Source organism: Austrofundulus limnaeus, unplaced genomic scaffold (assembly GCF_001266775.1).
Source record: "Austrofundulus limnaeus strain Quisiro unplaced genomic scaffold, Austrofundulus_limnaeus-1.0 Scaffold1252, whole genome shotgun sequence".
Classification (NCBI taxonomy): domain Eukaryota; kingdom Metazoa; phylum Chordata; class Actinopteri; order Cyprinodontiformes; family Rivulidae; genus Austrofundulus; species Austrofundulus limnaeus.
Window position 1 is genome coordinate 14,205 of NW_013953654.1, and position 14,078 is coordinate 28,282.

A 14,078-nucleotide genomic window follows, 5' to 3' on the forward strand; every position below is an offset into this window, starting at 1 on the left:
TAACTACTGTTCCCTGAAGGAAAGGAACGAGGTACAACACATGATGGCCCCCCGCTGCACAGCTGGGCTCGGTGAAGAGCAGTCACCGAACTTAAGGAGTGACTGTGATGGCGACAGGCGGAGCCTGACATCTGTCGTCATCACATCACCTGCCTAAAGGCGTGATTAGAGGTGGCTTCAGCCAGGACACGCAGGGGCGTGGTTCCCATACATGATGTTGTACCGAGTGAATTGACTGAAAGGGAACTATCCATTGTAAACACGTCTACACCAGCAGAAAACAGTATTCTAACAATTTCTGCTTTAAATTCACACTAAAAAAATACATTTTATTTTACTCGCAGACCATTCAAATGTCTTGCAAATATCTTGCTTTTTGCAAAATATGTCACAGCTTTATAAGGTGATGTTCAATAGGCAGGAGGTTTTATGTTTTTGCCATTTAGTTGCTTTACACGAATGAGTCAGTTTCAGGGGTCTCTCCCTTCAGTCTCTTCTTCAGGAGGTGACTCTGTTGTGTTCAGGTCAAGTGATTGACTTGGCCAATCTAAAACCTGATGAAGCTCTTAAGTGTGTTTTGACTCATTTTCCTGCTGCATGATAAAATTCCTCCTGATTAGTTTGGATACATTTCTCTAAATTGGCAGACAAAATGTTTCTGTACACTTCAGAATTCATTCTGCTGCTGCCATCATCAGTTCCATCATCAATAAATATTAATGAGTCTGATCCAGAGGCAGCCATGACATCCCCTGCCCCATGCTTCACAGATGAGTTTGTGTGCTTCAGATCATCAGCAGTTCCTTTCTTTCTCCACACTTTGGTCTTTCCATCACTTTGGTAGAGATTACCGGTAATCTTGGTCTTATCAGTCCAGAAGGGTGTCGTGCAGAACTTTTATGGTTCATCTCTTTACTTTTTTTACAAATTTCAATCTGTCCTTCTGATTCTTTTTACTGATGAGTGGTCTGTATCTTTGTTTGGTCTCTATATTTCTGCTCTGAGTCTTCTTCAAACAGTGGATTGTGAAACCTTCAGCCATGCACTGTGGAGGTTGTTGGTGATGTCACTGATGTTTTGGGGTTTTTCTTCACAGCTCTCAATATTTCTGTCATCAACTCCTGTTGTTTTCTTGGCCGACCTGTTGTCTGTTGTTCAGAACACCAGTAGTTTCTTTCTTATTCAGGACATTTCAAACTGTTGTTTGCTATGCCCAATGTTTGTCCAGTGGCTCTGACTGATTTCCCTTCTTTTCTCATCTTTTCTCCCATAAACAACTCTCTGGTCTTCATGTTAGTTTATCCTCTTTAACAAGAACTACCTACTTTATAGGTTTAAACCCAGGTCAAACAGTAGACTAGTCATGCAGAGATATTTCATGTTTGAACCATCAATCTTAAAGGAAACACCTGGTCAATAACACCTGTCAGTTACATGTTCCAATAGTTTTGTTCACTTGAAAAATGGGTGGGTTCAAACAAAGGGTTGTACAGTATGTTCTGAGTTATTTAACACATCTACATGTAGCTTCTTTTTAACATACTTTTTTTTAAATATGGAAAATCTTTATTACTCTCAGGCTGTGTCCAAAATCAGGGGCTGGGTCCTCTGAAGGCCAAATTTATTGGTCACTTACATCACAGCGCCACACGGGAGGTGGTGCATGTACTGATGAGGTAGTTTCTGTTTAAGGCAGGGGTGTCAAACTCCTGTCCTCGAGGGCCGCTATCCTGCATGTTTTAGAGGTTTTCTTGCTCCAACAYACCTGATTTTGATCGCTGGGTAATTAACAGGCTTCTGCCCAATTTGAAGAGTTAATTCAATCACTGAATCAGGTGTGTTGGAGCTGGAAAACCTCTAAAACATGCAGGATAGCGGCCCTCGAGGACTGGAGCTTGACACCCCTGGTTTAAGGCCTACTGTWTACTACATCTACCTCATATACTGCACCTCTGTGGCCTAACTATACAGGAGCTAGCATGTACACTCAATGGGATGTACAAAGACTGTCTCAGAATTTTACTGAAAAAGCAGAGATGGGAGTGTGCTAGTCAGTTCCTTGTGACAGCTGGGCTTATAAACTTCCAGGCTCTTTTAAGAAACTTAATGTTTAAATTTATTAGTGTTAGTGAATGCTGTAACTCAGTGTGCATAACATCAGGCTAAGTGTTGCATGCTACCAGTCTCAGTTGTGGAGGCACTGATGCAGTTGTCACAGACTTCTGAATCTGTCCATGTGTGTTAGGTTTTTCCATTTCAAACTAAAATTGTAAAAATAAAAGTAACCATGTTTGTTTTGTTTTTAAAACCAACATGTAATATAGGGGTTTGGTATTACAGCTGGTGAGGAACAATAAGAGACTCAAGTCACGCAGTAGCTGAGGGCTCTCACCTGTTCATGTATTTGCCATGTCCTGACTTGGGTTTGAAAAGGGTAGTTGAGATCTGAGATCTCAGCTACCCTTTAAGTAGCTTGATACAGACCTGAAGACGATTACTATGGTCCCACGTGGTATGTGTTACTTCATGTGTGCAAAATAAATATTCTTAACTGTGAACTGGAGCAGCTTTCTGCGTTTAATTCAGGTTTTCAATTTAAACAATTTTCCTCCTGTGGCCACGGAGATTTTCTCCAGTCTTGTAGACCTTAGACTTCTGAATAATCTGTGCAGCTGTAGTCACAGGAGCATCAAGTCTTCCAGCCTTTACCTTTAACATGCTTTCTTTCTGATCACCTGGGACAACTGTCTCCTTCAGTTCCTGTGGTCCATGTTCAGTGACATACCAAACAGTACTGTGACTACCTGTCAGCCTTTAAACAAGTAGACTGMCTGATTACAAGCTTGAAGACACCTGGGATGCTGATTAGAGGCTCACTTTAGTTTAACGTGTCTCTGATAAATTTAGTTTCAATCTTTTCTAGAGCTGCCATCATTTTTGTCCAGGCTTGTTTCACTAGATAAGGGATGAGCAATCCTGGTACTCGAGGGCCGCAGCCCTGTATGTTTTTTTACATGTTTCCCTGCTCCAACTTAGCTGATTCAGTCCTTGAGTTAAGCCTACTTCACACTCTCTCCGAACTGCCGAAGTCGGCACGGATTGTCACAGTTTCATAGCGAAAATTATGTCAACGTGTTCTCAACGTCGACTCGGCCGCCCCTTTTGACACAACCCGCCGGCAGAACTTTTTACCCCCCTCCCGCTACGACGGTAATGTGTGATTGGTCTTTAGTTTGTGGGCGTGTGTGTTTGTGCTGAAAGCATTCGAATGCTGCATTTTACGTCAACCACTCATTAAATAAATAAATAAATAAATAAAATGACTCCCTTCCAGAGCCGACTGTTACCAGGAAGCAGACTTTTATAAAGATAGTCAAACCGTGAAAAACTCATGAATGGAGATAATGCAGATGTTGTGCATGGAGGAATCTGACTGATAAAAACTGTGGAGTTTTACCTGCAACATATTTGTGGATAAATAACTTCGGGTGACGAGTCTTGGATTTTTTATTTTTATTTATTTTTTTTACATCTTCCAAGTTCTGCAGAAGCCTGATAATCACCCATTCATTCCAATCAGGTGTGTTGGAGCAGAGAAACAAGTAAAACATGCAGGSCTGCATGCCCACCCCTGCACTAGATTGATTTTTAAATAATTCTGTTGAACCACAACTCAAAGTTATTGTGTGATTTTAACCACTTAATTTTTAGTAATTTATTTATTATTAGTTATGTCAGTGTTGAATTATTTCAGTATTTTGTGGTTGTTTTTTTTACCAACAATTTTGTCCACATTTGTAAAATCTTGAGTAACTGTATCTGATTCATGTTTTAAGACCAAACTTTAATTAAGAACATTTTTCATGTGTAACAAACAAATTTGTATTAGTGGTTGGGAGTAACAGTCCATCACTACACTGACAGGTCAAACAGGTTTGACTGAACAGTTAAGTCAAAGCGACCGACTTGTCTAATCAGTGAAACCATGCAGTCAGGGTAAACCAGTCTTTTCTAAGCTTAATTGAAGGTAGTTAATATTAAACCTTATTCCTTATAAATATAAATTATTATAAATATAATTTACCAGTTTAGTACAATGTGAATCTTTCTGTATATAGTGTAATGTGTGTGAATTATGTTTAGTGTCTGTACAGTGTTGATACCAGAGAGTCACGAACTGCCAGAAACAAATTCCTTGTGTGTGTAAACATACTTGGCCAATAAACCTGATTCTGATTATTATTCCAATAATTGAAGTATTATCTTATGTCAATGACAGAACTGTGGGCCTTGAATGTATCACGTGAAGTTCAGATTTTCTCAGCACAATTAGTGAGTAAACTTACCCATCCAGGGAAAGGTGACCATGTAGGGACTCGTTGGCACAGGTCTCTCAGGATTCGAATGATGATCACACAGGACTGAAGACCATTGGCTCTAGCCTTTTGATGCAAAAATGTTAGGTTTATGGAGTGATCCAGAGTGACAAGAGATGACAAGTGAATCAGTTCCATCATAGAGGTCCAATCACTACTGTGCATAATGGAAGCTTCAACATAGTTTGATGTGTATAAGCCATAACCATCTGCAATCAGCTGCCATTCCCAGTAGTCTTGTACCTCACAGTTAGTAAGGGAGCACAAAGTTTGCAAGATGCACAAGAAACGAGGGCTTTTCTTGCCATCCTCTAAACTCTGACCCCATACTTATCAAGGTATCTCACAAACAGGGGCTGAGAAGTCTAACAGTCCACCTGAGAGGAGCACATAAGGACTGAAAGAGGCAGGGAGGTCTGATTTACTTTGCCCATGGTTTTTGCACAAGTAGCTAAATCATAGGAAACTATTCAGGTATCCCCTTTTCTCTCAGTCCCCATTCTATAAAAAGTTAAGAATGAAAACAATACAAACGTTGGACATAAAGTMATTTTGTTCTAGTTATTGTGCAGCCTTATGGAATCACAGGTAACTATAATATAAGTACTTGCAAATTGAATTGGGAATACAAGGATGCCAATTTTTTATAGTATTTTAAAAGCATGATTCAGATTTAGATTTACAGTTAATACATACAGTGGACAGTCAGATCATTGCGTTAGCAGGCATCCTTGAATATTTACATTTTACTTGAAATAATAGTACTTTTACTGTTGATTAAGAAAAGCTAAAACTCAATAAATAAATTAACAAATAATCCATCTCATAAGGCTACAATAAGGAAGTAAAATGATGGTCCGAACCTGGAACCACTTAGCGTGGCGCAGAGCAGCCAGAGCGTCAAGGCATTTTTGCCTGTCCAAGACGTCCGCTGGGTCTTTCACCATACCCAWGGTTACATCTAAAAATGGATTTCAAGTGTCAAAATGGTGAAGAGGAATGGGTGTTTGACCAGGTCAGCGAGGCTGGCAGAGAACAAACACATTGCCACACATACCAATGTTTCTTTCCATGACAACCTAAAACTGGTTGGATACTTTGTCATATTTAGAAAAAATGACATCATTATATCYTTACTGAACAGATACATCTAGAGCCTGAAAAGATGACATTTTAAAATGAACAGGTAATTTCCTCTCTCAAAGATCCAYTCTTACAGCCTGACTAAAAGGAAGTCCAGCCTCTCTCAGGTGAAAGGTTTTAAATATCAGTATAATAAAATGATCCGGTCTKTACAACGTTCCACACTTAACATTTGTTCTGCTAAGATCTTGGAAGATCTGCATTGTTACTCTCTCCACTGGCTCCYTGTCAAATTTAGAATATAATTTAAAATATTACTCCTAACATACAAAACTCTTAACAACCAAGCTCCATCATATATTAAACATCTTGTTGTTCCATACTTTCCTAACAGAGCACTTCRCTCTCAGTCTGCAGGTTTACTTGTGGTTCCTGGAGTTTCTAAAAGTAGAATGGGAGGCAGAGCTTTCAGTTATCAAGCTCCTCTCTTGTGGAACCAACTTCCAGTTTCTGTCCATGAGGCTGACACTCTGTCTACTTTTAAGATTAGACTGAAGACTTTCCTTTTTGATAAATCCTATAGTTGGATTTAGGTTTCCTGAGTTATTCTTCATTTCTGCTGCTATAGACTTAGACTGCTGGAGCACAAACTGAGCACATTTTTTCACTCTGCTATTGTCTTTAGTCTCTCTTCTCTACATGTTTATTGTTATTTCTATCAACAACATGTTTTCTTTTTCTTTAGATTGTTCTTTTTATGTACAGTGCCCTGAAACAACGTATGTTGTGACTTGGCGCTATATTAATAAGCCGAATTGAATTGAACTGAACTGAAATGAACTGAATTGAACTGATTTGAAATGAACTGAACTGAATTGAATTGAATTGAATTGACTGACTGCACCACTGCAGCACCAGGGTTCTTTTCTTTTTGACCCGTTCTGTTGAAGATCAGCTGCTGTGTTTGGGACCATGGTCCTGATGGACCCAGTTTGGTCCAAACTTCCTCTATCAGACATATGGACTCACATTTAGAATTCCTTGGTCTACAGAGAAGCCCAAACCATTAGTCCTCCACCACCGTGCYGACAGCTGAGAGGAGCGTTTTGTACTTATGTGCTGCTGTGTGCATTATGGGTAAACATCTTCACTTTGGTTTCATATTGTTCCAGAAGTCTTGAGGTTCAGATCAACCATTTAAAAAACTAAACTGTGTTGCCATGTTCTTAATATAAAGCAGAGGGTTTTCTCCTGCACCCCAAACAAGCAATAACTGTTCAAGAGTCTTTTTCCCCAACACGACCTCTGACCTGCCAGCTGAGGCATGTTCAGTCTGAGGTGGAGCTCATTTMCCTCAGGAGTGCTCTCCTGGGAACAGTCAGCTGTCTTAAATATTTACCATTTGTGAATAATAACTATGATAATAACAATATTTCTCTCTGTAAAATGATGGACTCTAAAKGACCTTTAAGCCTTGACTGATGAGCAGCAGCTGCATCAGGTTACTGCTGAGGCCAGTCCATCGTGTTAACAAACAGCAAACTAATCACACTCCTGCATTTATAAAAGGCGGTCCTTCTGATGATCAGGTGATCAGTAATAAAATCCATTWAGTGTTTAATTCACTACAGGTTAGATCTGAATGATTTTAGAACTTGTTAAAGACCAGATCAGTTTTACTATGTCCAGATATATAAACCCTTTAAACAGAACGAGGGTGGACATGCATGATGATATGTGTTTGGAATTAAAAATCTCTTGTCCAGTACTATTTTATCAGGTAAAAAAAAAGATTACCTCGTTGAAATACTATAAACATTGACCTTTTTGTGTAGATGATCTTTATTCTCTGTGTCAAAGGAGATTGTTTAATATCTAATAAATCATCATTTAAACTGGGTAACACAGAGATAAAAACAAAATCTAGCTGGAAAAAGGTGACCTGATAAAAAGTGGCACAACAATAGTAGGTGTGGCAAAGTTTTTGAATTGTGAGAAAAACTTGGTCAAAAATCCTTCCAAGACTGTTGGGCCCTCCTAAATGTCAGACGTGAAACAATCCGATAGTTGTGTCCTGAAGAATGTTCAAGTCTTTGTGTTTGGCTGTAAACTACTAAACATGTGAAAAAGGAAGAAGCAATGATCAGTGTTGAGGAAAATAAAATGACGACTGCCGGAAATCAAAAGGGTTAGATATCACGGCATGCACACCTAACATCAGCAGGCTAAAATATGACCCCAGCAATCACTCAGATGCAACCAAAGGTTCCTCTATAGTAGCCTTCTTTTCTAAACTTTCAACAATACTCCCCTAAGAACATCTGCAAACAGGATTTCAAACAATATAGCTTATTGTTGATCAGCTCTGCATCGTTACTGAATTCAATGGTGTGTTTTCAAATGAGTTTTTAATTGGTAATGAAAAACACAAAAGTTTGGAGTTTGACTTTCGACTGAATGTTACCCTGAGCCCAATTTTGAGTTGTGTGTGGAAAAAGAATCTGTCTGTCACCTCAGGGGAGCACTTCAGAACAGATGACATAAGCATGGTGAACTGTTCACCAACACACAAGAGGAAGATTTGTTTCCTGTGGAAAAATTACATCCATTTCCTCTGACAAAGCTTAATGTGAGCATGGCTTTCCAAATCCAGACACCTTTGCAGAATGAAGTCAAATTAAACTTGAGGCTCAGATGTGCCTCCTGGTGTCTACTTTGTCTTCTGTGAGAACTGTCTTAATCTCAAGAGGGGGCAATGTGGGGAAAAGATGTAATGATGTCTTCCATTGGTTATAGCCAACAGTACAAATGGAAACAATCTCCTGGAACACAGGAAACAAAATAGAGTCTCACCTTGGAAAAACTAGACTTATAACACAATGCAAACACTGAGCATGCTTTGCTCCAAGGATAAAATAAAGCATTTGAAAAAGGTAGGAGTCACAGAGCAAAAGGTTGAAGAGCAATACTGCTGGCACTTGTCTGTCATCATTTTACACACAGCTGGATCTGACCAACATCATAACAAAAAGGCTAGTGGTTTGAGGGTCAGTGATAGGCTYCTAACTTGGACCAGTAAAAGAAGATGTAAATTTATTACTGCATTTATTAAAAAGGGAAAAAAAAGAGAGAGAGAGAGACAAAAATTAGTTTTTGTGCAAACCCTGGAGAGCCCACAACTACCATTCCTGTCATCCCTGAACTTAATAAAGCATGAAGAGCCATTTGCATGTATGATTTCAACAACATTACTGAGGTGTGCCAGCAGGACGGTGCTCTTTAGGATGACAACCAACATACTGAGAGTGATTGTATAAAGAGAGAGCAGAAAGACCAGAAAAAAGGTGCAACAGGACGATAGTGATGGCTTTCCAAACCTCCTTCCGGGCCAGTTTCATCTCTGATCARAGGGGAGGTCAGCGTGATTGTCACTTGCATCTTTGGCTCGCTGCAGGATGTCAGAATGATGGCTGCTTCCTGCAACAAGGCCTTCACTTCATATTTTTCTGGTGTCACAATCTGAGGGAAAAAAGAAGAAAGGAGCAAGGACAGGATTATCTCCAGGTCATTTCTACCACTGAGCACACCAAGTTCTCACTCAGTTTTAYATTACACCAAGAGGAGGGATGTCACAGTCCTCCTCACAGAGCCTTGAGAAACCATTCTTACTACTTGAACTTTTACAGTTTGTCACGTTACAACCACAAATAAAACTGAAAGCTGTGGTGAAATTTTGTATCTTCCCGAGTCAAAACTTTATAGAACTACTTTTTGCTGTAWTTCAACCTGCAACTTTTTAGGGGTCTGTCTCTACCAGGTTTCCCCCACTAAAACTATCTTTGCAAAACAACTCAGATTTGAAACAGAACATCTGTGTTCTACAGTTTGAGGTCTGGACTTCGATGGACCGTTCTAACACAGGAACATGCTTTGAKATAACCCTACTTGACCCTCAACAACTCTATTCCTGACCTGTCCAGTTTGTTTCCAGTGTGTTCCTTGGTCTTCATGATGCTGYTTGACCACTCATCTTCTGTAACAAACCTCTGAGGCTGACAGATTATCTGGATTTATACTGAGATTAAACGACACAGGTGTTGACTGATCAGGTGACTGGTTGATCTGGAGTTTAGGAGGATCATTAATGGAGCTGATTACAAACAGCAGTTTTTAAAGTGCCTGTGACATGTCTATCCATCAAATACAAATAAATCAAAGAAAATATCTTCATATTTAGGAAAATTGGCATAAAACAYGATTTAACMCATTTTGTCACATAACTGGCATATTTTCCTTTTAATTTGGCTCAGCTAAAGTGAAACAGGAAGTGACATCAAAGGGGAACTCTTTAAGGAAAACTACCTTGTCTTTGTTTATTAAAACAATATTRTTTGACCTATGACTCTTATCTAAAGAAACATCAGAAAATTCCCTTCTGTCTGTGTTGTTAGCTGTTGTAGCAAAGCTGTATTTACATGCAGACATTAACATCACTTCCTGTTACTTCACATGCAACTATCTCAACAACTGTTCATCTCAGTGGTGTGAAATTGCTTTTGCAATATGTTATCTATGGCTAAGTTCACACTGCAGGTCTTAATGCTCAGTTCCGATTTTTTGAAAAAATCTGATCTTTTTGTGTGAACGTTCACATTACATTTTAAATGTGACCTGTATCAGACCCCTGTGTGAACGCTACACAGCACTGATGTGACACACATGCGCAGTAAAAGACGTGACGTCTCATCAGCCGGCTTGTTTGTTTACAGAGCTAGCATGGATGCTACATTTTGCGCATCGAATCTGAAGTTGTTGTTTAATCAGAGCCGATTAAATAATTATCTGACCTGCTTCTTTAGTTCAGTGTTTATATCTGAACCTGCCTCTGACCGGGATGCTCCAGTTTGTTTGTTTTTTTTTGAACGAAACTACGAGCTGGAAAAAAAGTATCGACCGAGTAGCTAACTTTAGGATCGATACTCTCCGCGACCCAGGCTGGACATGTTATTATCAAACTATCTACGTGGAAAATGAAAAGTAAAAAGATGAAGCAACTGGACTTGTGTTTTGGAGCTGTAAACACATGGAGCTACAGATTTAAACAGCGAGACTTGAGGTTAGTGTCTTATCGRTCCTTCACCCCCTCCTCCTGATGAAAAAGTCAGATGAATGTGACATGAGCGTTCWCACTGCAGTCACTTTGAAAACATCAGATATATATCCGATTTAAAACCACATACTGAAATGGCCTGGGTCGGATTTGAAAAAATCGTATTTGTCGCGTTCAGACTGTCATAAAAAAATCGAATACGAGTCAGATGGGTCAAAAAAATCGGATTTGGGTCGGATTTGCCTGCAGTGTGAACGTAGCCTATGTTATCTTTCCAAAAGTGCAATCAGTCACAGGCACTTTAAAAAAGAATGTGTAAACATTTTGATACATCTATTATTTTACCTCAACTTCACATCTACTTTAATCCCTGTAAAAAACTTTACTTTTTCACATTATGTCTTCCTACAACTAACTTCAATAAGGGTGAGTTATGAACTTTTAATGTGCTTTAACTGTCTAATTTGGCTGTTCCTGCCCTCTGTGTCGGACTATGTGTGGCAGAGAGAACAGCTGTGTGTTTAAGTTTCACTTCGAACAGGGGCGCAGCGAGCGCAATGTTTTTACTTTTGCTTTGAAAATGCACAGTAATTAGTGTGTCCACGTTGTTTTTCTTTTAAAAAATGCTGGAATTGATCACAGGAGGCATAGAAGAACACCTGTATCSTTCTCCCTGCTGGATTAAAATAAAMAGCTCTTGGTCTTTTCTCGCTGTTACGAGCGAGTAAAGCGCTGCCGTCCWTGTAAACATGTGAACCAGGCAGACGCTGCTCAGATCACGTTTGCTCTGACCGCAGTATAAAAGTTGTGWTGCAGGTTTTCTTCAGTGCACATTTCAAACTGTGATCTAGAGTTAACATCAGATGGTTTAAATGCATTTTTTGCCTGGTGTAAAAAAAACGGGTGCAGACTGAGGCAGACTGAGCGCTGCGTGTGTGTGTGTGTGAAGTCCTCACAAAGATAGCAAGACCTATGTGTGTCTCTCCTTTTTGTCTGTGCTCCTCTGACAGTTTTAATCAGGCATGTTGCTGTTTTGCATCAAAAATGCTGGGATATCAAAACATAGTCATTTTATTTTGTGTAAAAAATATATTAATCTGATTAATATACAAATAAAAACAGAATATTTAGCACTAGATAAAATAAAACATGAATTAATTAATTTTTTTTATTTTTTTAAGAAAGGTCTGAAAGAAGAAATCCTGTGCGGCAGCACTTCATACAGCCTGCATCAGACAAGGCTCAGTTAATAAATGTTTTTTTTTGTTTGTTTGTTTGTTTGTTTTAAATTGAGACTTGTGTAATATTTGTTATCATTCTTATTTTTATCATGTTAATGGAGAAAGAAATGACAGTATCGAATTCAAGAATCGGCAAAAATAAAAAAAATAATGAAWGGCTGCACGTATCGGTTAGACTGATGTAAAAAAAATCAGTATTGGTATCGGCCTTCAAAAAYCCGTATTGGTCGATCCCTAATTTGAATACTTTCTCAAGTGACTGTAAAGTGAAGTGGTGAGGCTTTTAGACCTTAAAACAGATTTTCTTGGGCTCATTTTAAAACAAAGGTGTRTGAGACGCTGGCAAAACTTGATATCAAAGTCTAAAAATAAAAATAGCTCTCATTCACTGCATTTGTTTCCATGTCTCACTATGGGGACAGGCCCCTCTGTCATTCCTCAGCAGATCTTATCTCATTACAGCAATCCTGATTGGCTGGTCATCACTACCCTTTAAGTAGCTTGAACCTCATTTAAAACCGTCTTATTGCTTCGAAGCATCTCTCTCTCCTCAGCAGGCTTGCTAACTATCCACAGAGCAGAGCACATTTTAACTCTCCACAGGAAGAGGATGAGTGATATTTGAGTGGCTGTCAGGGATAAGCTGTGTGGTAATATGAGAGTGTCCACATCCCACAGTGACACATTGTAACAAAAGCTATGAATGAGAACTGCTGGTTAATTACAGAAAACAGGTTGAGTAACACGAGTTGGAATAACTGACAGTAAGGTGCAGCATGATAAATRTAAAAACAGTACTGTGAGTTGCTTTGGGAGGTGCTCCACGATGCTGGTGAGGAGGCTCTTGGTGGGTTTCTCAGAGCACAGAAGCACCAGGTTGACGTTTTTGTCTCCACGGAGGAGCAGGCCTTTGGCCAGAACTCCAACCCTCATGACCCCCTTCAGGACTCTGGAAGGTTTTACAAGACAAGTGGGAGGAGAAACACAAACTTAGGTTTCTCTGAGATAAAGGATTAAAAAACAAAACAAGACTTTAATCAAATCAGTTCAGAAACATTGAAGTCAAAGTTATCCAATAAAAACAAGTAAGACCAATGGAAGGTCGACTTTGTTTTTATTTAAATAAAMCAGAATATGTCAGGGGACACTGTTATTCTCTGTTATTTGAAATCTAAAATCGAATGGTTCAGTCAGTCATCACTACATCACACCACCACATTACTGTAAGGTTCAGCACCACAATAAGGTTCACGTCTACTGGCTTTAGTCCTGAAACCTTTCTGTCCAATTAATCGACAGTTTAATCCCAGCATTTACACTTTAATATTAAAATAAATAGATAAATAAATCAACTTCCTCCTCTTTTCATCTCCCACCTCCAGCCCATCAGACAGGTCAGGGGTCGGATTTATAAAACTGGCGTACGCATAATTTGAGCCCAGAAACTTACGTACTCCACTTTTTACGCCAAGGTTGTGATTTATAAATTCCAAACTTGACGTGAAAATGTACGGTCCCTCAGCCAGCTCTGACCCATGTGTACGCTCATTTTGGAGACGTGAAACTGACACAGATGGTGAAGTGAGGAATTAGAGCCACACTGTGTAATGATCACTGTCAGATATTTAATTTACCTTCAGAATCAGACTTAGATATTTATTCAACTTTATCATCAGCTTTTTTAACAGTAATATTTATGCTTCTGCTGCTGAGCCATGAGGACCTTTGAAATAAAAAAAACTTAAATCTTAAATAAAAGTTCCCGTGTGCAACTCCCTTCATCTTCTTCCTCCTCAGACGACCCTGACCCACAGACCMCTCCCTGACCCACAGACCCCTCCCCGACAAGAACAGCAGGACAGCACAAGTCACGTTTTGGATACATGTGCAGGGCGCATCCACCTCGCCAGTGTGGATGTTATAAACCTTCACATTTAAATTCCGTATCTGTCGCGCGAGCGCTCAGGGGAATTGGGGGGGTGCGTGCGTGTGTGCGCGCGGGAGGGGGTGATTGCCGCGGATAACAGAACAGGCAGAGGAGGGGGAGAGGACGAGGAGAAGAGGGTGGACTTATTTCTAATTTTACCTGACTTATTTAATTTAATTTTTATTGTTTTTATCGTCCTGCAGGCTCTGAGAGAAAATTAATTTGAAGCTGAGTTTTGTTTTTTATTTTTTATAAAAATCATTAGATTACTCTAAAGCAGGGGTGCCCAAACATTTTCCCTGGGAGGGCCAAAATGTAAATGGATCTGAAGGCTGCGGGCC

General features: G+C 39.5%; 1 protein-coding gene across 1 annotated transcript in view; it reads right to left on the reverse strand.

Annotated features, from left to right (window-relative positions):
• The window catches only part of LOC106534713 (zinc finger RNA-binding protein), a gene marked incomplete at its 5' end in the record, with an annotated part of 46,261 nt that overhangs the window by 8,032 nt on the left and 24,151 nt on the right, over positions 1 to 14,078 (reverse strand). The window contains 4 exon segments of the mRNA XM_014031438.1: positions 4,347 to 4,442; positions 5,240 to 5,337; positions 8,837 to 8,978; positions 12,609 to 12,759. Coding sequence (XP_013886892.1) covers positions 4,347 to 4,442; positions 5,240 to 5,337; positions 8,837 to 8,978; positions 12,609 to 12,759 — 487 coding nt within the window.